Source organism: Piliocolobus tephrosceles, chromosome 20, assembly GCF_002776525.5.
Source record: "Piliocolobus tephrosceles isolate RC106 chromosome 20, ASM277652v3, whole genome shotgun sequence".
Lineage (NCBI taxonomy): Eukaryota > Metazoa > Chordata > Mammalia > Primates > Cercopithecidae > Piliocolobus > Piliocolobus tephrosceles.
The window spans coordinates 10916513-10941399 of NC_045453.1; the positions used below are offsets into that span (position 1 = coordinate 10916513).

Genomic DNA, 24887 nt, shown 5'->3' on the forward strand with positions numbered 1-24887 from the left:
GGCCACATGGGGAATGTGGTTCCAGGCAAAGCAAACTCTTCTAGTGCTAAGGCTCTGAGGCCGTGCTAGGGTAGCTGTTGAGGCAGGAGGTTGGAAGATGGGGGTGGAGAAGAGTGAGTAGGAGATGAGGCCAGGGAAATAACAGCTGGGTTGGGAAAGGCCTTGGAGTCTTTATAAGGACTTTTATTCTGAGGGATACTGGGAAGAAATGTTGGCAATTTTGAACAAAGGAGTGACGTGGTCTGCCTTAGTATAGCAGCTAAAATGATATTTTGAAAACTTGAGAGTAGGTTGTAAGAGGACAAAGGTGGAAGCGGGGAGACCAGTAATGAGGCTACTATAGTAGTCCAGGCAAGAGATGATAGTGCCTTGGGCCAGATTGATAGCAGAGGAAAAGATGAGAAGTAACTCATTTCTGGATATATTTTGAAGGTGGAGTAAAAGTGTTTTATCACAAATATCAAGTAATTGGGTCATATTTTTAAGCTTTTTAAACTTAGCAGTAGAAGTGTTTTCCTCTTTTTTTTTTTTTTTTTAACCAGACCCTCACTTCTGATTTTAAAAAGTTTAACAAAAAAAGAATTAATTGTTATGTACCCTGATTGAGTCCTTTAGTCAGTGAAATTGACCACCTGTAATTCATAAGTAAGATGCTGTGACCGGGCGATGCTGAAACCTCCGTTTGCCTTGAGTTTACTAAAGTGTTATCACGGTTGGGTGTGAATAGAGTTCCCATTTCAGTTGAATTTGGCATGGTTTCTTCTTGAAGTTCCTACTAAAAGCCATTTAACTTAGATACTAAGATGTCGAGGTATCCCTTCTTGTTTAAAGTCATTCAATATAAGATCATTGCTATTTAAACCCCCTCACAAAACAGAACAGTTCATGGTAACAGTGGGTGGTGACTGAATTCCCTTTGCTTTCAGAAAGTCTAACCCAATCTTCTGTTTGCTGTCTGGCATTTTATTGTAGGCAATTGGTTCTCAGTGAGTGCTAGTTATAGTCCTTTATGTCCTGTTTCAGGAGTTAACATGTCAAGGGAAAACATTTTCTTACTTCTAATTCATATCCTTTGATATAAATTATGAAGGACTGCATTATTAAGTGTGTCCTAAGATTATGAGATACTTTGTGTGAACCTGGACTATGGACTTAGCCCACAATTAAAATAATTATGAAGTGGTTAGAACTGGAATGAGTCTTAACATATACATGTATATGATTGTGTTTATACATGTAGAGGTGTTGGTGTGTTAGAATTGATGGGTTGCAGTGAATTTATTTCCTGTTTTAAACATCTGGTTTTTTAAAATCATTTTTCTATCTTTAAGAGTTCTGATCCACTTTTAATTTCCAGCAGAATGTCTGGCAGCACATTTTAATTAACGTCGTCTTTAAAAAGCAAGCTATCACAATTGATAAGATGGAGTTTGGTAATTTTCTGTCTAAAAATTGGCCATTGACTTTTGGTCCTATTTGATTTCGATTATGGCATGATCCCTGCCACTACAGGAAGAATGTAGTTTGTGGTCAGGTTTTGGGTATCCAAGTATTAGAATATGTACCTTATTCTTTTGCTTTTAAATGTGTAAATCATGTAGTCAGTTGTTGATTTTTTTTTTAAGTAGATCTGTCCTAATTAAAAACAAAACCTTAAGCTTATATATATCTTTTCATCTTTTCTGGGCAGAGAGGCAGATGAAGGCTGTAAAAAACCTTTAGAAAGATTGCTGAACATCTGGCAAGAACGAAGTGTGTATGGCGGCGAGTTCATACAGCAGCTGAAGCTGTCTATGGAGGACTCCAAGAGCCCTCCCCCCAAAGGTAGAAACATCACCACATGTTTACAGCTCTTGGTTTTTGCCTACTTTCGAATCAAATATGAAAAGCTGCAGTGGGGTTTGCTGTGAACCACCAGCGATTTTATGATTCTTCAGAGAGATGATCATGAACGATGGTGAGAATTTATGTAGTGCTCACAGCGTGTAAGCCTGGTTCTAGTATTCATGCTGTTCATCCTCTCACACCCTGACTTTTGCTCTCTGTTCTCCTTGGCTTGCTTCTGTCTTTCAGAGACTTTCCTTGCACGGTGAAAGGAACAATGAAGTTATTCAGAGTTGTAGTGAACTAGGAAGTAGCCTGGACTAAGATTTTGTCCTTGCTCTGCCATTAACTACAATAGGACCTTGGATAAGTTTCTTAGCTTTTTAAGAACTTGGTTTAATTAAATGCAGATGTGCTTTTGAAACATATCCTTACGATTGTCAGCATGGTGTCTGTCTAAAATTGATTGATTGATTGATTTGGAGACAGAGTCTCACCCTGTCATCCAGGCTGGAGTGCAGTGGTGTGATCTTGGCTCACTGCAACATCTGCTTCCTGGGTTCAAGCCATTCTCCTGCCTCAGCCTCCTGTGTAGCTGAGATTCAGGCACCCACCACAACACCCGGCTAGTTTTTGTATTTTTAGTAGAGATGGGGTTTCACCATGTTTGCCAGGCTGGTCTCAAATTCCTGGCCTCAAGTGATCTGCCCGCCTCGGCCTCCCAAAGTGCTGGATTACAGGTGTGAGTCACCGCGCCCGGCTGAAAATGGATTTTGATCTTTATTGAACCCAGGATATCTTTAGGAAGTGTGTCTGTGTGTGAATTTTGCAAAGCCCTTAATAGGAGCTTATATTATTTTTTCTTTTTTCTTTTTTTTGCTCTGTCGCCCAGACTGGAGTGCAGTGGCATGGTCTCGGCTCACTGCAGCCTCCACCTCCCGGATTCAAGCAGTTCTTTGCCTCAGCCTCCCGAGTAGCTGGGATTACAGGCACCTGCCACCATGACCAGCTAATTTTTGTATTTTTGATAGAGACAGGCTTTCACCATCTCGGCCAGGCTGATCTTGAACTCCTGACCTCGTGATCCATCTGCCTCAACCTTCCAAAGTGCTGGGATTACAGGCATGAGCCACCGCACCCAGCCTATTTTTTCTTTAAAGAGTAAGATCACGTGTTGTTTAGTTGCTTGGCTTCTGGTTAGTTGTAGTTTAATTCTAGTTGGCATGACATGTTTCTAAGCTACAGGTCTGGTCTGCCTGTGTACATACTTGTTTCCTGGAGGATCAAGTCCAAGTACTGATAGTATTGAAGATCCTTTCTATCTGAACTAGCCTGTTTTTCCAGATTCTTCTCCTACTGCTTCCTCACTTACACTGTATTCTTTGGCCAAACTGAATTGTCGACAGTTTCCCCTCTGGATGCTGTGTTGGCACTGCTTCCTTTGCATCTGCTGTTACCTCTGCTTGATGTCTTTCTACTGCTTTCACTGTGTGGTGAACTCATTCTCCAAGAATGCAACTCTCATTCTGACATCTTCCTTGGCTTGTCGGGCTCATGTGGTCATTCCCTCCTTGTTCTCTGGTACTTTGTACATGGATCTGCTATAGAACCTAGTCACGATTAGCATGTGTGACAGTATCCTTCACTGAGCAACCATTTTGTGTACCCTTAGTGATCCTTTCCAGGTCTGAAATTGTTTGCATTTTACAGTGGGTAACTTTCCTGTGAAACCAAAGGTTAGAGGCTTTCTGTGAATGACATAAGTGCTTTCAGACTGCAGGTCATTGTTGTTTTACTTGGTGTTGTTAGAAGATAATTTTAGGCTCACTCAGGTGGTAGGTAGCTTCTGAAAAGCAAGATGTTTCCTGCTTTGGATTCTGTCGTTTGTATTGTGTCCTTTTCAGTACAGCTTTGGGGAATTACTCAGCGTTCTTTACTCTGCCTTAGAGTTCATTGGTAAACAGTGCTGATTTTTAAAAACACCTTTGGGCAAGTAGGAGAGCCTTGAAAGAGGATGTTTGAAGCTAATGTTGAATTTCAATTTAATGTACGTTTGCTGGACACACACTTTGAGTAAACAGCTACGTTAGATGCTATAGGAAAGAGGGAGAAAAGAGTGAGGAATAGTTTTGCATTCTGGGAATGTGTGGAATTTGTGGCAGTGATAGTATTGGAAATAGCTTCGTTGGGTTTCTGATTTTTTTTTGAGAGTCTAGATAGACATTAACAATAACAGAGGCAGTTTCCTCTAGGTAGAGGATAATGCTGATCTAAAGATAATTTCTCTTTCTCTATTCTATAAAGATGAAAACACACATCAAAAGATTTCAGCATGTGTGTTAGTCCCAGCCGACTCACTCTGTCTTCACTCTCTTTTCTGGACCTGAGTTATCAGAATATTTTCCCAGAGTCCTTTAAAATATTGATGAGTTCTCGAGAAGTTTATTTCCAGATTTGAGTAGTCCTTTTATATTCCAGCTTTGATTCATGAGTAATTCTTTGTCTTCAGGCAACTTCATAAAGTTTACCTCTGAAATACAAATTTTTCTGTGGAACTTTGACAGTTCTTACAACATTGGAGAATGCATGAGCTTAGGAATTCTGTTGTAGAACTGGGTATTAAGTTTATAAACCTGTCTCGAGGTATTCTAAAGGTGTCTCAACGTCACACTGTACCCCATAAATATATGCAATTATTATTTGTCAGTTAAAAACAAAATTTTAAAAGTAAGAAAAGGAGAAAAGTTCTCTACTCTTGAGAATAGTCAAGGTGTTGCTTGACTGAATGGACCTTTTTTTATTTGAGCCACATGTGACTCATGTAGTACACAGTTGTAGGAGGATTTAGAGAGAGAGGGTAGATACAAAGGAACTAGCATTTATTGAACATCCGTTATGTCCCAGCCTCTGCTGGCTACTTTTCACGTTAATTTGTTTTAGATCCTTATAACTACTCTGTGAATTTTGTATTATTTTCATACTTTAGATGAGAATACTGGCTCAAAAAGGTATAGTAATTTTATTCCGAGAGAGATAATTGATAAGTGGTGAATTCCCAGGTCTATGTGACTTTAAAGCTGATATTCTTCACGCTGTCGTATTTCCTGAAAGCACATGGTTTCAACATAGACTTGAATTTTGGTAGGAATTTGTGAGTAGGTTACCCAGCTTTCCTGGGTCTTAATATAGTTTAGCTATTCAGGCTTCCACAGTATGAATCCTAAGCTGTCATTTCTTTTTCTTCTTCTTTTTTTTGAAGATGAATTCTCATTCTGTCACCCAGGCTGGAGTGTAATGGTGCAACCTCGGCTCATCGCAACCTCTGCCTCCTGGGTTCAAGTGATTCTCCTGCCTCAGCCTTCCAAGTAGCTGGGATTACAGGCATGTGTCATCACGCCTGGCTAATTTTGTATTTTTAGTAGAGACGGGGTTTCTCCATGTTGGTCGGGCTGGTCCCAAACTCCCAACCTCAGGTGATCCGCCCACCTCGACCTCCCAGAGTGCCAGGATTATAGGCGTGAGCCACCGCACCTGTCCCCTAGCTGTCATTTCTAAAGTTCTGTGACCTTGGCCATGGCATTTGATCTCTCTGAAGCTCAGATCCTCACTGTACAATATGGCTATTAATGGTAATACCTTATAGGGTTATGATGAGGATTACTTGAGATAATGCAGGTGAGATATTATCAGTGGGGTGATGATACGAGTTTTGTTTGCCCTGCCAGTTCTAGTATCTAATATGCTGAGTTTCTATATATGAACTGGTAGCAAAAGTAAGAAGAGTTTTTTAATATTTTCAGTCCCCCAGACTTTGTGCGAGGCTGGAGAACATGGTAGCTAAGAGTATGAGTTCTAGGCACAACTTCCCTGGGTTTATGCCTGGATTTGGCTATTCAGTTCAGTGAGATAAGGGTAGACAGCTTGTAGAACTGTGCCTCAAGTGTTAGACCTTTATTTGTTGCAGGTTCTTTTCTTTTCCAGAAGTAAAGTTTAATGTGCCTTATTAAAATGTCCTTTATTATGCAGGGATGGAGCAAAGAATGAGGGCACTGTTGCAAACAATATTTCCTGATCCTTTTCTCATTATAAAAGTAATATAAAATATATAGGTGTGTTTTTTGTTATTGTTGTTAACTAGTCAATTGAAGTAGTGGGAGTAGAGAAGGAACAAAAAAACCTGTAACTGATTGCAGTCAATTAGTTGTAAACACCGCTGCACTCAGACCAACCACAGGGTGTTTTGTTTTTTAAATCACAGAAAATTTCAAGTGGATCCTCTAGAAGATCCAGCTTTATGGTAGGTGACTACATATTATTACGTGATTTGGGAGCCTGCAGGCCAACTTTTTGCCTTAAGATTAGTTTCACAGTCTGCCACAGTGTCTGAAATTCTCTCACAATCAGGTTGTAAGAGGCATACCCTAAACCCTTAGGTAACGAGGATTACTTAAGATTAGCTGAGTACAAGGCCTGCTGGAGACACAGGGACAGGTTGGAGGGTAGAGTAGAAGGTACCCAGTATGAGGACAGAAGGACTTTGGCTACCCCCACAGTTTGTCCTGCCTGTAAACAGAGTGGTCAAGTGAGTAAAAAAGGGAGTGTAAATGTATACCGTGGTAGAAGCTGAATTGATAGTGGAAGGCTTACCTTAAATTCAGATGTAGAAATGGGACTGATAAATATTCTAGTTTTTAAAATAATTTTAATTTTTAAAACAATGGATAACTTTTGCAAAGGAAACCTGGAAATCCTAAGTTATTTTTAATGGCTGTCTGACTAGACTGACAATACTGGGCACCATAACTGCTGACTTCATAGCAGCAATAGTCATTTCTGGCCTAGCACTAGCATCTTCCAAGCTCTGTGACTCCTCCCTTCAAGCGATTTCAAACTCCGACCCGTCAGCCCTTTCCTAGGTACTGTAGGGATGTAGAGGAATAAGACACTAAGTGCTCCTGTCAGAGAACAACGCTTGCCAGTGGCCAGAGTAGCAAGACCAGGTGCTTTAAGAGAGGCCCAAGAGCCATGGGAGTTGGAGACCATTGCCATCATTAGGCTTTGAACTTAGGAAGAATCTGTAAAATCATTAGAAACCCCTTAAGGTTTATGAATAAGGACATAATGGAGTGGGCACTCCACTTTAGGAAGATTAATTTAAAAATAGAATACAGTCTTCCATATTTACAGGTTCCACATCTGCGAATGCAACCAACTACATTTTGAATTTATTTTGGGGAAAAATAATACATATTTTATTTTTTATTTTTATTTTTTTTTGAGACGGAGTCTCGCCATGTCCCCCAGGCTGGAGTACAGTGGCGTGGTCTCGGCTCACTGCAAGCTTCGCCTCCCGGGTTCACGCCGTTCTCCTGCCTCAGCCTCCTGAGTAGCTGGGACTGCAGGGGCCCACTACCGCGCCCGGCTAATTTTTTGTATTTTTAGTAGAGATGGGGTTTCACCGTGGTCTCGATCTCCTGACCTTGTGATCCGCCCGCCTCGGCCTCCCAAAGTGCTGGGATTACAGGCGTGAGCCACCGCGCCTGGCCAATACATATTTTAAAAACGAAACAGTGTGACAATTATTTACATATCATGTACATTGTATTAGGTACTGTAATCTAGACATAAAATATATGGGAGGATGTGTACGTAAGTTATATGTAAATACTATGCCATTTTGTAACGGGATCTTCAGTATCCCTAGATTTTGGTATCCATGGCGGTCCTGGAACCAATCCCCCATGGATACTGAGGGACAACTGTATAGTCTAACTTGGGAAAGGGGCAACTAGAGGTGGGGAGACAGTGGTCTCAACCAGCTGTGACAGAGGGCAGATTGCTGGTAAGAGGCTGTGTAGGGGAAGGAGGAGAGAGAGGGAGTATGTAAGGCATCCTTCTGAGGTATGGAATCTGCTAGAAATTGGGACCTTGAGATAGATTCTAATGGTTTCTAAGGCCTTGTACCTGGAAGACGGGACAGTGAAAGTGTTTGTAATGGAAATACGTAGCTCAGGGAAAGAGGAGCCCTGTGGGGGAAATGATTAGTAATTCATGTCCAGAAATCTTAGGTTTGTAGCACCAATAGGTCCTCCAAATGGAAATAGGAGGAAACTGGAAAAGTAGGATAATAATGGTTAACACCTATTGTGTCCTCTGCCATCAGGATGGCAAAGGACATAAGTGGTCCTAAGATGATTTCTTATTTTAAGTCTTGTAATGCTGTTCGTGAGCAGCAATGTGAAGTGGCAAAGAGAACTCCAGATAAGGAGGCTTTGATCTGTAGCACCCAGATTTACACTAACAAACTCTCTGACTTTGGGCAAACTGCAACTTGTGGACCTAGATATTTTCATGAAAATTTGAGTTGGGGGAAACAAAGGCATAGGTCTGTCTAAGTCCTCCCAGTGCCAAAATTCAGGAATTCTAAGTGTCTTGAGGTAGTGTTTGGTTTTTATATGTAATAATTTCTGTGTGAGAGTTTGAAAAACGGAAGGATTTCAAGTTCTATAATTTTTTTCTACTTTCTTTGGTGTATCTAATAGTTACTGAGCACTCCTCTAGGTGCTTGAAAGCAAACACAACAGTATAAAAATTTTGAAGTTTGTACTTAGCTTCTAATGGCCACTCCTTCCATGTGACCGTTTTGATGTCATAGTGGCTAAATGTCTGCATGGGTCATAGCACACATTAATTAGGCAGCTGCTATGTACAAAGTACTGTTAGGTGTTTCTTATGTAAATTATATCCTAATAAGGTTTTTCATATTAAAAATGTAGCAATCTTTGCTTTGCATAGTAGTGCAGGACTATAACCATGACTGTGCAGGCTGAACCCAGGCAAAGCAATCTTCATAATCAGTGGGGAAAATTATGATTGTTCTGTGAGTTTTACAATTTTTTGGTCAAAGAATTAAGAACTCCCTGTTGATTCCAAATGTGTAGGGAAACAAAAGAGATAGTAAACTAATAGTTATTTAATATGCTGTAACAACAAATAGAAACATTGAGAATTAAAGTGTGTTTTCTTTGTAACAAACTTATCAAGAGTAGTTTGAACAAGGGTTGCCTTCTTCTGGTATAATTTATATACATATACAGAGCAAACATCTTTTCTGTGGCTTTGCATATTGTCATACTGTATTTTGTTTGAATCAGCTTCCAACATTTTATCTATTATGCCTTCAGTGTTGTAAAATACCTCTCAGTTTCTTTAGCATGCAGTTTTTTTTTGTTAGCATCTCTTCCTCTAGGACGTTGTCATTCTTTTCATCACTCCCACTTTCTTCATTGCTAAGTTGGCCTCCACAAGTTCCTCTGGCCATGGATCTAGGCTCCCTCTGATGCTGGCAGTGGTGGCATCCTGCAACCTGCTGTTTCTTCTGTATCTCCACTGATGTGCCATTGGGATTTCAGTTCCAGCATTTGCTTTTGTTTCAGTTTCTTTGTTCCACATTCATCTTTATGATCAATACGCTCTTCTGATCATTCATTTTTATAAAATGTCGTTGGTGTTATCACTGGGAGATAAGGAGACAGCCCAGTGAAGCGCTTTGCTGTCTTTGTGTGACCTGCATGACAGGTGTGCAGTGACCAATCACTGATAGACTTGAAGAATGATGTGATTGGTCACTGATCATGATTTGGGGGCTGAAGTTAATAGCAAAATTTGTACTTCATGCATTTACTCAAGTTAATATGCCATGGTAACTGAAGTTCGAACTCGTTTTATTGAGGGACTGGTGTCATTTAACAAAGCCATGATAACAAATCTGTGTATAATAGAATGCGCAAAGTGAGGGGAGGACGTCCAGTATTGCAGATGTTGCTGTCTCATTTTTTTGTAATAGACAAAAACATTAAGAAAAAATGGGGGCGGAGCAAGATGGCCGAATAGGAACAGCGTCAGTCTCCATCTCCCAGCGCGAGCGACACAGAAGACCTGCGATTTCTGCATTTTCAACTGAGGTACTGGGGTCATCTCACTCGGGAGTGCCGGACAATCGGTGCTGGTCAGCTGCTGCAGCCCGACCAGCGAGAGCTGAAGCAGGGCGAGGCATCGCCTCACCTGGGAAGCGCGAGGGGAAAGGGAGTCCCTTTTCCTAGCCAGGGGAACTGAGACACACAACACCTGGAAAATTGCGTAACTCCCACCCCAATACTGCGCTGTAACACCGGCACACCGGAGATTGTATCCCACACCTGGCTGGGAGGGTCCCACGCCCACGGAGCCTCTCTCCTTGCTAACACAGCAGTCTGCGGCAATCTAACCGCAAGGCAGCAGCGAGGCTGGGGGAGGGGCGCCCGCCATCGCTGAGGCTTAAGTAGGTAACTAAAGCCGCTGGGAAGCTGGAACTGGGTGGAGCTCACAGCAGCTCAAGGAAACCTGCCTGTCTCTGTAGACTGCGCCTCTGGGGACAGGGCTCAGCTCAAGCAGCAGAGGCCTGTCCTGACGCGAACGACTCTGTCTGACAGCTTTGAAGAGAGCAGTGGATCTCCCAACACGGAGGTTGAGATCTGAGAAGGGGCAGTCTGCCTGGTCAAGTGGGTCACTGACCCCTGAGTAGCCTAACTGGGAGACATCCCCCACTAGGGGCAGTCTGACACCCCACACCTCACAGGGTGGAGTACACCCCTGAGAGGAAGCTTCCAAAGCAAGAATCAGACAGGTGCACTCGCTGTTCAGCAATATTCTATCTTCTGCAACCTTTGCTGCTGATACCCAGGCAAACAGGGTCTGGAGTGGACCTCAAGCAATCTCCAACAGACCTATAGCTGAGGGTCCTGACAGTCAGAAGGAAACCTATCAAACAGGAAGGACACCTATATCAAAACCCCATCAGTACGTCACCATCATCAAAGACCAGTGACAGATAAAACCACAAAGATGGGGAAAAAGCAGGGCAGAAAAGCTGGAAATTCAAAAAATAAGAGCGCATCTCCTCCTGCAAAGGAGCACAGCCCATCGCCAGCAACGGATCAAAGCTGGTCAGAGAATGATTTTGATGAGATGAGAGAAGAATGCTTCAGTCCATCAAACCTCTCAGAGCTAAAGGAGGAATTACGTACCCAGCGCAAAGAAACTAAAAATCTTGAAAAAAAAGTGGAAGAATTGACAGCTAGACTAATTAATGCAGAGAAGGTCATAAACGAAATGACAGAGGTGAAAACCATGACACGAGAAATACGTGACAAATGCACAAGCTTCAGTAACCGACTCGATCAACTGGAAGAAAGAGTATCAGCGATGGAGGATCAAATGAATGAAATGAAGCGAGAAGAGAAACCAAAAGAAAAAAGAAGAAAAAGAAATGAACAAAGCCTGCAAGAAGTATGGGATTATGTCAAAAGACCAAATCTACGTCTGATTGGGGTGCCTGAAAGTGAGGGGGAAAATGGAACCAAATTGGAAAACACTCTACAGGATATCATCCAGGAGAACTTCCCCAACCTAGCAGGCCAGGCCAACATTCAAATTCAGGAAATACAGAGAACGCCACAAAGATACTCCTCCAGAAGAGCAACTCCAAGACACATAATTGCAAGATTCACCAAAGTTGAAATGAAGGAAAAAATCTTAAGGGCAGCCAGAGAGAAAGGTCGGGTTACCCACAAAGGGAAGCCCATCAGACTGACAGCAGATCTCTCGGCAGAAACTCTCCAAGCCAGAAGAGAGTGGGGGCCAATATTCAACGTTCTTAAAGAAAAGAATTTTAAACCCAGAATTTCATATCCAGCCAAACTAAGTTTCATAAGTGAAGGAGAAATAAAATTCTTTACAGATAAGCAAATGCTTAGAGATTTTGTCACCACCAGGCCTGCCTTACAAGAGACCCTGAAGGAAGCCCTAAACATGGAAAGGAACAACCGGTACCAGCCACTGCAAAAACATGCCAAAATGTAAAGACCATCGAGCCTAGGAAGAAACTGCATCAACTAATGTGCAAAATAACCAGTTAATATCATAATGGCAGGATCAAGATCACACATAACAATATTAACCTTAAATGTAAATGGACTAAATGCTCCAATTAAAAGACACAGACTGGCAAACTGGATAAAGAGTCAAGACCCATCAGTCTGCTGTCTTCAGGAGACCCATCTCACATGCAGAGACATACATAGGCTCAAAATAAAAGGATGGAGGAAGATCTACCAAGCAAATGGAGAACAAAAAAAAGCAGGGGTTGCAATCCTAGTCTCTGATAAAACAGACTTTAAACCATCAAAGATCAAAAGAGACAAAGAAGGCCATTACATAATGGTAAAGGGATCAATCCAACAGGAAGAGCTAACTATCCTAAATATATATGCACCTAATACAGGAGCACCCAGATTCATAAAGCAAGTCCTTAGAGACTTACAAAGAGACTTAGACTCCCATACAATAATAATGGGAGACTTCAACACTCCACTGTCAACATTAGACAGATCAACGAGACAGAAAGTTAACAAGGATATCCAGGAATTGAACTCATCTCTGCACCAAGCGGACCTAATAGACATCTATAGAACTCTCCACCCCAAGTCAACAGAATATACATTCTTCTCAGCACCACATCACACTTATTCCAAAATTGACCACATAATTGGAAGTAAAGCACTCCTCAGCAAATGTCAAAGAACAGAAATTATAACAAACTGTCTCTCTGACCACAGTGCAATCAAACTAGAACTCAGGACTAAGAAATTCAATCAAAACCGCTCAACTACATGGAAACTGAACAACCTGCTCCTGAATGACTACTGGGTACATAACGAAATGAAAGCAGAAATAAAGATGTTCTTTGAATCCAATGAGAACAAAGATACAACATACCAGAATCTCTGGGACACATTTAAAGCAGTATGTAGAGGGAAATTTATAGCACTAAGTGCCCACAAGAGAAAGCAGGAAAGATCTAAAATTGACACTCTAACATCACAATTAAAAGAACTAGAGAGGCAAGAGCAAACACATTCAAAAGCTAGCAGAAGGCAAGAAATAACTAAGATCAGAGCAGAACTGAAGGAGATAGAGACACAAAAAACCCTCCAAAAAATCAATGAATCCAGGAGTTGGTTTTTTGAAAAGATCAACAAAATTGACAGACCGCTAGCAAGATTAATAAAGAAGAAAAGAGAGAGGAATCAAATAGACGCAATAAAAAATGATAAAGGGGATATCACCACCGACCCCACAGAAATACAAACTACCATCAGAGAATACTATAAACACCTCTACGCAAATCAACTAGAAAATCTAGAAGAAATGGATAATTTCCTGGACACGTACACTCTTCCAAGACTAAACCAGGAAGAAGTTGAATCCCTGAATAGACCAATAGCAGCCTCTGAAATTGAGGCAACAATTAATAGCCTGCCCACCAAAAAAAGCCCAGGACCAGATGGATTCACAGCTGAATTCTACCAGAGGTACAAGGAGGAGCTGGTACCATTCCTTCTGAAACTATTCCAATCAATAGAAAAAGAGGGAATCCTCCCTAACTCATTTTATGAGGCCAACATCATCCTGATACCAAAGCCTGGCAGAGACACAACAAAAAAAGAGAATTTTAGACCAATCTCCCTGATGAACATCGATGCAAAAATCCTCAATAAAATACTGGCAAACCGGATTCAGCAGCACATCAAAAAGCTTATCCACCATGATCAAGTGGGCTTCATCCCTGGGATGCAAGGCTGGTTCAACATTCGCAAATCAATCAACGTAATCCAGCATATCAACAGAACCAAAGACAAGAACCACATGATTATCTCAATAGATGCAGAAAAGGCTTTTGACAAAATTCAACAGCCCTTCATGCTAAAAACGCTCAACAAATTCGGTATTGATGGAACGTACCTCAAAATAATAAGAGCTATTTATGACAAACCCACAGCTAATATCATACTGAATGGGCAAAAACTGGAAAAGTTCCCTTTGAAAACTGGCACAAGACAGGGATGCCCTCTCTCACCACTCCTATTCAACATAGTGTTGGAAGTTCTGGCTAGGGCAATCAGGCAAGAGAAAGAAATCAAGGGTATTCAGTTAGGAAAAGAGGAAGTCAAATTGTCCCTGTTTGCAGATGACATGATTGTGTATTTAGAAAACCCCATCGTCTCAGCCCAAAATCTTCTTAAGCTGATAAGCAACTTCAGCAAAGTCTCAGGATACAAAATTAATGTGCAAAAATCACAAGCATTCTTATACACCAGTAACAGACAAGCAGAGAGCCAAATCAGGAATGAACTTCCATTCACAATTGCTTCAAAGAGAATAAAATACCTAGGAATCCAACTTACCAGGGATGTAAAGGACCTCTTCAAGGAGAACTACAAACCACTGCTCAGTGAAATCAAAGAGGACACAAACAAATGGAAGAACATACCATGCTCATGGATAGGCAGAATCAATATTGTGAAAATGGCCATACTGCCCAAGGTAATTTATAGATTCAATGCCATCCCCATCAAGCTACCAATGAGTTTCTTCACCGAATTGGAAAAAACTGCTTTAAAGTTCATATGGAACCAAAAAAGAGCCCGTATTGCCAAGACAATCCTATGTCAAAGGGACAAAGCCGGAGGCGTCACGCTACCTGACTTCAAACTATACTACAAGGCTACAGTAACCAAAACAGCATGGTACTGGTACCAAAACAGAGATATAGACCAATGGAACAGAACGGAGCCTTCAGAAATAATGCCACACATCTACAACCATCTGATCTTTGACAAACCTGAGAAAAACAAGAAATGGGGAAAGGATTCCCTATTTAATAAATTGGTGCTGGGAAAATTGGCTAGCCATAAGTAGAAAGCTGAAACTGGATCCTTTCCTTACTCCTTATACGAAGATTAATTCAAGATGGATTAGAGACTTAAATGTTAGACCTAATACCATAAAAACCCTAGAAGAAAATCTAGGTAGTACCATTCAGGACATAGGCATGGGCAAGGACTTCATGTCTAAAACACCAAAAGCAACGGCAGCAAAAGCCAAAATTGACAAATGGGATCTCATTAAACTAAAGAGCTTCTGCACAGCAAAAGAAACTACCATCAGAGTGAACAGGCAACCTACAGAATGGGAGAACATTTTTGCAATCTACTCATCTGACAAAGGGCTCATTTCCAGAATCTACAAAGAACTCAAGCAAATATACAAGAAAAAAACAAACAACCCCATCCAAAAGTGGGGAAAGGATATGAACAGACATTTCTCAAAAGAAGACATTCATACAGCCAACAGACACATGAAAAAATGCTCATCATCACTGGCCATCAGAGAAATGCAAATCAAAACCACAATGAGATACCATCTCACACCAGTTAGAATGGCAAGCATTAAAAAATCAGGAAACAATAGGTGTTGGAGAGGATGTGGAGAAATAGGAACACTTTTACACTGTTGGTGGGATTGTAAACTAGTTCAACCATTATGGAAAACAGTATGGCGATTCCTCAAGGATCTAGAACTAGATGTACCATATGACCCAGCCATCCCACTACTGGGTATATACCCAAAGGATTATAAATTATGCTACTACAAAGACACATGCACACGTATGTTTATTGCGGCACTATTCACAATAGCAAAGACTTGGAATCAACCCAAATGTCCATCAGTGACAGACTGGATTAAGAAAATGTGGCACATATACACCATGGAATACTATGCAGCCATAAAAAAGGATGAGTTTGCGTCCTTTGTAGGGACATGGATGCAGCTGGAAACCATCATTCTTAGCAAACTATCACAAGAAGAGAAAACCAAACACCGCATGTTCTCACTCATAGGTGGGAACTGAACAATGAGCTCACTTGGACTCGGGAAGGGGAACATCACACACTGGGGCCTATCATGGGGAGGGGGGAGGGGGGAGGGATTGCATTGGGGAGTTATACCTGATATAAATGATGATTTGATGGGTGCTGACGAGTTGATGGGTGCAGCACACCAACATGGCACATGTATACATATGTAACCTGCACGTTATGCACATGTACCCTAGAACTTAAAGTATAATAAAAAAAAAAAAAAAAAAAAAAAAAAAAAAAAAAAAAAAAAAAAAAAGAAAAAATGAAACTTGGCTAGGCATGATGGCACACACCTGGAATCTCAGGATTTTGGGAGGCCAAGGCAGGTGGGTCACTGGAGGCCAGGAGTTCGAGACCAGCCTGGCCAACATGGTGAGTGAAACCCTGTCTCCACCAAAAATACAAAAATTAGCCAGGCGTGGTGGCAGGTGCCTGTAATCCCAGCTACTCGGGAAGCTGAGGTGGAAGAATTGCTGGAACCCAGGAGGCAGAAGTTGCAATGAGCTGAGAACATGCCACTGCACTCCAGCCTGGGCAAGAAAGCAGAAACTCCATCTAAAAATAAAAATAAAAATAAAACTCATAATATTGACCTGGCTTTCACTTCAAACATAAGTTTGGTCAGTTAGTATATAATGTAGAGAGCAGGAGCTACATGGCTTGGTTCCAGAAGAAAATGTATAAGCAAAAAATGTGTATATATCTGAAGCAGGTGCATGGTGTCCCCCTGTTTTTGCTAAATTTGAGAGGGTACCTGTATGGTGCTAAGTAATTTGAGTGCAGCAGGAGGAGGACAGGTTTTGGAGTCATACCATAAGTGTGTCATTTAACCTCCCTGGCCTTTGTGTTCTCACCTGTCAGATGGAGATGCTGTATCTTAAAATTGTTGGAAAGATTAAAAGGAAACTTGCAATGCCAGGCACAGGCTGTGTCCAATATTTCTTTACTTTCTAAACTAGAATTTATCATTTAGATTTATTTCCCACAGTTGTTTGGCATTTATTTTGTATTGTCTAATTTGACGCAAAAAGAATGATTTTGGAATTAACACATCTATCATAACAATGTAAAAACATACAGTGCAGATAGATAATAAATAATGTAACCTGTCAGCTTCAAAAGTGGTTAAATTTAAAATGGTAACTTAAGTAATTTTTCTCAGTAGTATCAATCGTATGTCTCAGTAATGGTTATTTTAATTTTAAGGTAAATTAGATTTATTTTGTTTTTAGAGGAATAGTGTAAAGAGTATTTGCGTTTGGAATTTTTGACACAATTTTATTGATAAAATTTTCTCTCCTGTTTTCTGACATGATCCCTGGAAAGCATAACATATCTCGTTTTATACGCAATATGTTCTCTATGTTCTCTGTAAACCCTAGCACACGTTGGCTTGCTTCATTGTATTGTCCCATGAGTTTCTTACTCAAGTGTAATAGTTGGGTAAGTTTCACTTTAGATGCCTGTTTTCCATAGTATTTTACCAGAGAATCAATCCGAGATGATGGACAAAGACCTGTTTGACTCTTTTCAGTAATGTAGGGAACTACAATCAATTTAAAATAACTAGCATAAAGGTTATTATTAAGCCATTCCGAAAATGTGCACCCCTTCAGCCCTGTTTTTACATGTGGCCCTTTGTGCATAGCATGTGACTCTTATTACTACAGGATATGTGGCTCAAATTTATCCCTTTTACCTTTCCTCTAGCAACAGAAGAGAAGAAATCTCTGAAACGAACTTTTCAGCAAATTCAAGAGGAGGAGGATGACGACTACCCTGGCAGCTACTCTCCTCAGGATCCTTCTGCAGGACCCCTCTTGGTAGGTCTTGACCCCCAGAGAGTAGGGAAGAGTGGCTTAAAGTGACCTCTAGTTGAAGACTATGGCCACAGGGTGGCGCCAGTGACCACTAGTATGGAATCTTCAGAGGGCACCTCCCGGGGGCCCCGTGCATCATTCTGCCCAGAGGAGCTTGCCGGATGGCGGGTGTCACTGTTTCTTTGCGTGCCATGACTCTGGGATGGGCTTGTGTTTTATAAAGTACTTGGACTTGGTTTTTTCAATCCCAGAAATTAAGAGTATTCTTTAAAAATAGATTTTGGAGAAAGGGATAGATAATATTACAAAGACATTCAAAAGTCTTCTACCATGGCCTGTCTCCAGTAGCATGGTAGTTTTATAAAGTAAATAACTCATTAATATCTAAAGACAGTCTATGTGTCAATAGCAAATTTGCTGCACTATAGCCTATTAAATATTAAAACAAGGAGTTAGTCTTTAACCATGTGTTCGTGTTATTTAGCTATACAGGTTAGCTTATGAAATCTGTCCTGGTTCATTTTATCTATTTACAGTCAGAGAATTTAGGTGCAAGGTGACAGTTTAAGTAATTTGACCAGTGTCTTAATTTAAATCCAGGTGTGTCTAACTTCAGAGCCCATGCTCTTTTCAAGGGGGGCATCTCCTTACTTTGCCTAAAACAGCTTTGTTACACATGGTCATGCTTAAAGCCTATGTAAATAGGAAGCATGTCTAGTTTGTGTCATGTTACAATGTTGAGTTAGACTAGGGATTAAATGACAGCAGTGTTAGGTCATATATCTTTGCATTTAAACACTTTAAAGACGACAGCCTAGATTATTACCTTTCAGAGTAATCTAACTACCGTTTACGGAGCTAGCTACTCCTTGGTCATTATGGAGTGGTCTGTTAGCATTTTTTGTTTTCTGACAGTTTAAGAAACTCCTTTTTGATATATATAGAAAGTGCATCCTTGGTTTACTTTTCTTGTTTTTTCCCCCATTTGTTTATAATAAGTTTGATGCATTTAATTTTGGGAGTGACATTCATTTTGTCAAGAAAATCCAAGAAAGACTTGAAGTAGGTTGATCAGTCAACATATAATTTTTTCCTTCTTCTGGAGGCAGGATCTTGCTCTGTTACCCAGGCTGGCGTGCAGTATCATGATCACAGTTCACTGCACACTCAACCTCCCGGGCTCAAGTGATACTCCTACCTCAGCCTCCCAAGAAGCTGGGACTATAGACACATGCCGCCATGCCTGGCTAATTATTTTATTTTTATTTTTTTCTAGAGACAGGGTCTCGCTATATTGTCCAGGCTGGTCTTGAACTCCTGGGCTCAAGTGATCCTCCTGCCTTGGCTTCCCAAAGTGCTAGGATTACAGGTGTGAGCCACCACACCTGGCCACAACACACAACTGTTAACATCTGATATTTATACCTTTATTCTATACTGGAAATGATGCATCATTTGAAATTAAGCAATACAAACTCCATTGTTCTGAATTGCCAAAAACATGTTCTTTTAGAATTAAAAAATAATAATAATTATTCAAAATTTCATTCATGTCCTGCCATGGACTTAGATAACTAATTTTGTAGATTTTCTTAGAATCCATGACATTGACTTGCATGTAAGCTCTGGGGCTAAGAACAGTTTTTTTAAGAAATGGCAGGAATGACTGTTTTTAGAATTTGCCTCCACCTCATTTAACTCCAACTTATTTTCTTTAAACCCCATGTCTTAATGGATAGTGTTTGTGTTTTCATTTTACAGACTGAGGAACTAATCAAAGCTTTGCAGGATCTGGAAAATGCCGCATCGGGGGATGCTACTGTCCGACAGAAAATTGCTTCTCTGCCCCAGGAAGTGCAAGATGTTTCTCTATTGGAAAAAATAACAGGTGAGAAGGTAGAGTTTGGGTGAAAGGTGAGGAAAGAGTGACGTAACTAATGCAACTAACCCTAGGCCATACTTATGTCTGCGGGTATAGACTACTTTCCATGTTGTATCGGATGCTCTACCATCTTGGGATTTGCAAACATAACTCACATGGTGAACAAAGAAACTTGAAATAGTCAGAGCTTGAATAGTGATTCTAGGAATTATTGCAAAAATGCTGGTGTGCCACAACCTGTGGCTCTCTAAATGAGGTCTGTTAAAAACATAGTACAAATTGTGTGCGTGTGGGGTGGGTGGGGGGAGATTAGGTATTATTCTGTCTATTAGACTCATAACCCTCTTACTAAAAGAAAAAAAATACATGATTCAGGGCTGTGTGATTTGTACCCTGCTCTCTGACAAGCCCTGTAGATGATAGTGCCTTCAATGCCAGGAATTTCAGGTGTGTGTTAGACATGTCATTTTGCCCTAATCGTGACCTCCCTAGTTAAACAGGGAGCGGCAGTTGACACGATTCCTGCTTTCTGCATGAGAAACTGAAAGAAAGGAATGAAGCGTGAACTAATCTTGACAGTATGCTTTGCACCCATACTTCTGTTCTTTGTGATAGTCTTTGGAGTGGACTGAATGTGTGTCTTCATATTGCATAGGACATTGAGGCTTTGAGAAGATAGGTATCTTGCCCAAGGTCACACAAGTAGTGGATCTTGGGATTCTAACCTAGGCTGCAAAGCCTATGTTCCTCCCCTTACAAAAACTCAGACCTTTCATTCCACTGTCTTCTGAATCCTAGGCTTTGTCTCAGGCCACCATTTTCCCACTCCAGTCCCTTGACTTGGCTGCTTCTCTAACTTATTCCGTATCTATCTAAAGGAAATAAAGATCACTGATGAAATATTTCCCTCAACAAATATTTGAGGCCCACCTATATGCCCTCAAGTGAAGTGTCAAGAAGGAAAATAAAGCCTGGCGGTGGCAGAGGAGAATGATTGAGGGCGGTATTAATAGTATTTTAAAGGTGCTTGGGGAGAGCCTTTCTGATGAGATGACCTTGAGCAGAGACCCGAAAAATTAGGAAGCAAGCCATGAGGATATCTAAGGGAAGGAAGAGCCACCAGGCAGAGGAAGCAGCACAGGGAAAGACCTTAGGCAGTGGCGGTGTGTGTACTGGGTTGGAGAACACTGCTCGGAGGCCTTCTGAGTCATGCAAGAAGCATCTTAGCTCCTCACTCTGCTTCCCTACCCCGGCAATTTGCCCCACTGGGACCTGCAGTCTCTTGATCCCCCCTAACTCTTCCTGGCCCTCAAGTCCTCATTTTCTTCTTTACTCAGATTGGAGTGGTCTTCACTTCCTCATGCACACCTTCAACCCATTTTCTTCTCTTTCACCCTTCAGTGTAGTTTCCTGGCAAAATCCCTAAACAGGTTAAATCACATTTTAAAAATACTTATTACTAAAAGGACCACTTCATTTATGCTTACTATCAAAATCATAATCTGCAAAAATTGCAAGCAAGTTAATGTAAAGCTACCCATGTATGTAATTTCATTTCTCTATTTCACTGACCTAAAGGTCTCATGTAGCTTCCTTTTAAAATATTTGTTTTATTTTGATTTTTAATTGTGGTAAATTACATATAAAATAAACTACATATAAAATGGTAAGCTACATATAACATAAAGGTGTGCAGTTTAGTTGTGCTGAGTATTCTCACATTGTTACACAACCAGTTTCCAGAATTCTTTTCATCTTGCCGAACTGAAACTCTATACCCATTAAACAATAATTCATCATTTTTCACTTCCTGTATCACCTGGCAACCGCCATTCATAAATTTAGCTTTTTGTCTCTTCCTTTCCCGTACCTGTGCAGTGGAATGTGGCTGGGAAAAACTAACATGTCTGAGTTGACTTTTCCTCCTATTTCTCTGTGTGGACATGCTGTTTTCTAAACCCGCCTCTCTGTGTATTAGATCTGCTCCTTCTCATCTAGCCAAGGCCATTGCTCCAATAATGCTCCCCTTTTCTCCTGCATTTTCCATGTTTTACTCTTTACTGGATCATTCTCAATAGCATAAAAACATGAAATTTTCCCCGACATGGGAAGACTTTTTTCTTGACCCCGTATCTTCCTCTAGCTACTGCTTCATTTCTCTGTTCTTTTTAGCCAAACCACCTGAATGGATTGCCTGTGCTGTCTCCACTTCCCGTCCTCCCAGTTGCTGATGACTTCCTTGTTGCTAAACTCAGTGGTGGATTCTCTGCCCCCATCTTAACTTCACCCCAGTAGTATTTGGCCCAGTAGATTATTTCTTCTTCCTGAAAATACATTCTTCACTTGGTGTAGTAGTTGGAATGATGCCTCCTGACCCCCCACCCCGCAAATGCCCGTGTTTTAATCCGCAGAACCTGTGTGTATGTAATCTTATATGGCCAAGGGACTTTGCAGATGTGATTAAATATCTTGAGATGGAGAGATTACTCTGGATTATTTAAGAGGGCCCAGTGTAATCACAGGGTCCTTGTAAGAGGAAGTTGGGAGAAGGGGAATGAGGAGGGGGTATTACTGTGGAACCAGAGGTTGGAGCAGTGTGCTTTGAAGATGGAGGAAGCAGCGTGATAAGACATAAGATAATTAATTGGTGATATTCTAAGCTACTAAATTTGTGGTAATTTGCTACAGTAGCAGTAGGAACTAGGACCCTGCATTGTTCTAGCTTTCCTCCTCTCTGTGTCTTTTCCCTCCTTGCTGGTTTCTTCACTCTTCCTTGACCTCTTCATATTAGCCCCCTTCTTTTGCTGGTTTCACTGGCAGCCATTCTCACCCAATTTCATGACTATAAATAAGAGTTTTTCTGCTGATGATTTCCTAATTTACATCTCTAGCGTTGACCCTTCCACCTTGAACTTGAGACCCATATATCCAACCTCCTACTCAGTTTTATTAGTTGGATATCTTGATAGGCATTTCAGGCTTACTCTGCCCCAAACTGAACTTCTGACCTTTCCTCTAAAACTTGTTTCACTCATGGTCTTCCCCATCTCAGTAAATGGCCCTCATCATTCCTGTTGATTGGGATCAAAACCAGCGTCTGATACCTTGTCACCGCCTCTACCCCTGCTCTCTGGTCCAGGTCTCTGCCATGTTCAGTTGATTTATTGCAGTAGCCTCCCAGCTGGTCCTGCTGCATCATTGTTCCTCTTGCTCAGCCATCATTCTATTCTCAACATAGTAACCAGAGTGATCCTCTTCAGTAGAAGTCAGATCATGTCTCCTGCTCCACAGAACACCCCCATGACTCCTCCCATCACCAAAGTAAAAGCCAGAGTCTTTTTTTTTTTTTTTTTTTTTGAGATAGAGTCTCATTCTCTCGCCCAGGCTGGAGTGCAGCGGCCTGATCATAGCTCACTGTAACTTCAAACTCCTGTACTCGAACAATCCTCCTATCCTAGCCTCCCAAAACACTGGGTTTACAGAAATGAGCCCCCTGCCCGGCTTTAAAGCCAGTCTTTCACTGGCCTCTGTTACCACATAGACTTTTACTATTTTCCCCTCACTCACTGCTCAAGTCATGTGGGTTCCTCGCCAGTCACTCTTTCCTCTTAGGGCCTTTGTAGTCGTCCCCTCTGTCTGAAACGTTCCTCCCAGATAGTTACGAAGCTGGTTCTCATTTTCTTAGGCCTTTGTTTATGTATCACCTAAGTGAAGCTTACCCGGGCCACCTTTTTGAAAATGTTGATCCCCCTCCGCTTCCAGGGCCCCACTCTTTCTCCTTTGCCTTATTTTTCTCTGTAGTTCTCTTCAGCTGATAAGTAAGCATAATATTGTATATTGATTCTCTTCCTACCTGATAATATAAACTTGAGGGCAGAGAGTTTTTGTCCTTTTTATTCTCTTCTGTTTCTAAGAGCCTAGTTATAAGAACTCAAATTTGTTAAACTAATTGGAAGGTTTTGAGCAGAGGATTGGTGGGCATAAAGCCCGGTTGGGGTGGGCTCAGGAGGAGAGCAGGTGGCTACACTTCTCTGAAAAGAGTTTAGCTACAAGGGGGAGCAGGGAAGCAGGTCAGTAGTGGGATAGTGGTATGTGGGTGGAATACATGGCAGCAGGTTTGTGTGCTGGTGGTGTTCTTCAGGAGGGAGAGAGAGAATTTGCTGAGGTAGAGAAGACATGGGACGGCTGCAGAAGTTGAGTCTTTGAGGAAACGAGAGGACATGGCATGAGAGGAAATGGGACGCGCATCCCGCTTGGAGGACTGGCTGAAAGAGGCACTTGCCACTCTGATGGGTGAAGGAGAGCAGGGAGCATGAGGACAATGTGGGTAGGTCCCCTGACGTGAGCATCTGGCTTCTGCATTTTCACTGCATGTTTTGTATAACTCACTAAATTATTGTAAGTTACTTTTCTGGGTTGTAATTATTTGTGTAAATGAATTATTTCCTTTGTAAAAGTTCTTGAGGCTGTGAATTGATTTTCTTTTTAATCTTAAAAATTATATTTGCCGTTTTTTGCCACAGGCATCTAAACATCTTAGTGAATTAACCATTTTTTAAAAATGATCAGTCAAGCAGTAACAAAACTAAAATCAACCTAACCACCCCAGGAGGTTGCTCGTGGAATGAGCCACTGAGCTATGAGAAGTTTGGCGGTCCTTTATCCTCTGTGAATGAGGTGATCTCTTTCCTTTGTGCTCCATTAGGCTCACTTCTTCCCTTTCACCAAGGACATTCTTTTGTTTCCCATCCCTTAGGAGGGTAGAGGTGCCTAATCTTTGGCATCCCACCCAATTCACATTAAAAAAGCATCTATGCCAGGCGCGGTGGCTCAAGCCTGTAATCCCAGCACTTTGGGAGGCCGAGACGGGCGGATCATGAGGTCAGGAGATCGAGACCACCCTGGCTAACACGGCGAAACCCCATCTGTACTAAAAATACAAAAAACCAGCCGGGCGAGGTGGCGGGCGCCTGTAGTCCCAGCTACTCAGGAGGCTGAGGCAGGAGAATGGCGTAAACCCAGGAGGTGGTGCTTGCAGTGAGCTGAGATGCGGCCACTGCACTCCAGCCTGGGCAACAGAGCAAGACTCCGTCTCAAAAAAAAAAAAAAAAAGCATCTAAAAGCCACATGGCTGTTTGCCAGAGATACTGTGTTGGGAATTCTTAAATCCTAGTTCCCCAGGAGAATGTGAGCTCTCACTTCTGACAGCCTGTATCCATAGGGAGTGTCATGGAACCGTCCCATGGTACTGCGGGAGTCTCTGGTGCCCTATGTTTCAAAGCACCAGCCTACTGTTTTGATCCATTTAGGCCTTTTAAAAATGTGGTATACATATTTAAAATTCTGATCTCACCACCACCCACACATAATTAATTATGTCGATTCTTTGTAAATGCAGATCCTCCTTTGTTCATCACTTCTTCCCAGTAATACCCTTTCTTAATGTTTTTCCATCCCCAAACGTGAGTTACAACCCATTAATTGGATATGAAATCAGTCTGGTAGCTAATGACCAACAGTTTTTTAAAAATGGAATAAAACCATCCTGGCTAACAGAGA

The 24887-nt window shown here is 41.4% G+C and overlaps 1 protein-coding gene across 2 annotated transcripts in view; it reads left to right on the forward strand.

Moving 5' to 3' along the window:
• Window positions 1–24887, forward strand: part of RPRD1B (regulation of nuclear pre-mRNA domain containing 1B) — a 65613-nt gene that overhangs the window by 13405 nt on the left and 27321 nt on the right. For both annotated transcript variants that reach the window (XM_023227892.1, XM_023227893.1), the window contains exons 3-5: window positions 1691–1824; window positions 17337–17449; window positions 19208–19334. In XM_023227892.1, the coding sequence (XP_023083660.1) occupies window positions 1691–1824; window positions 17337–17449; window positions 19208–19334 (374 nt within the window). The remainder of the gene's footprint in view (window positions 1–1690; window positions 1825–17336; window positions 17450–19207; window positions 19335–24887) is intronic.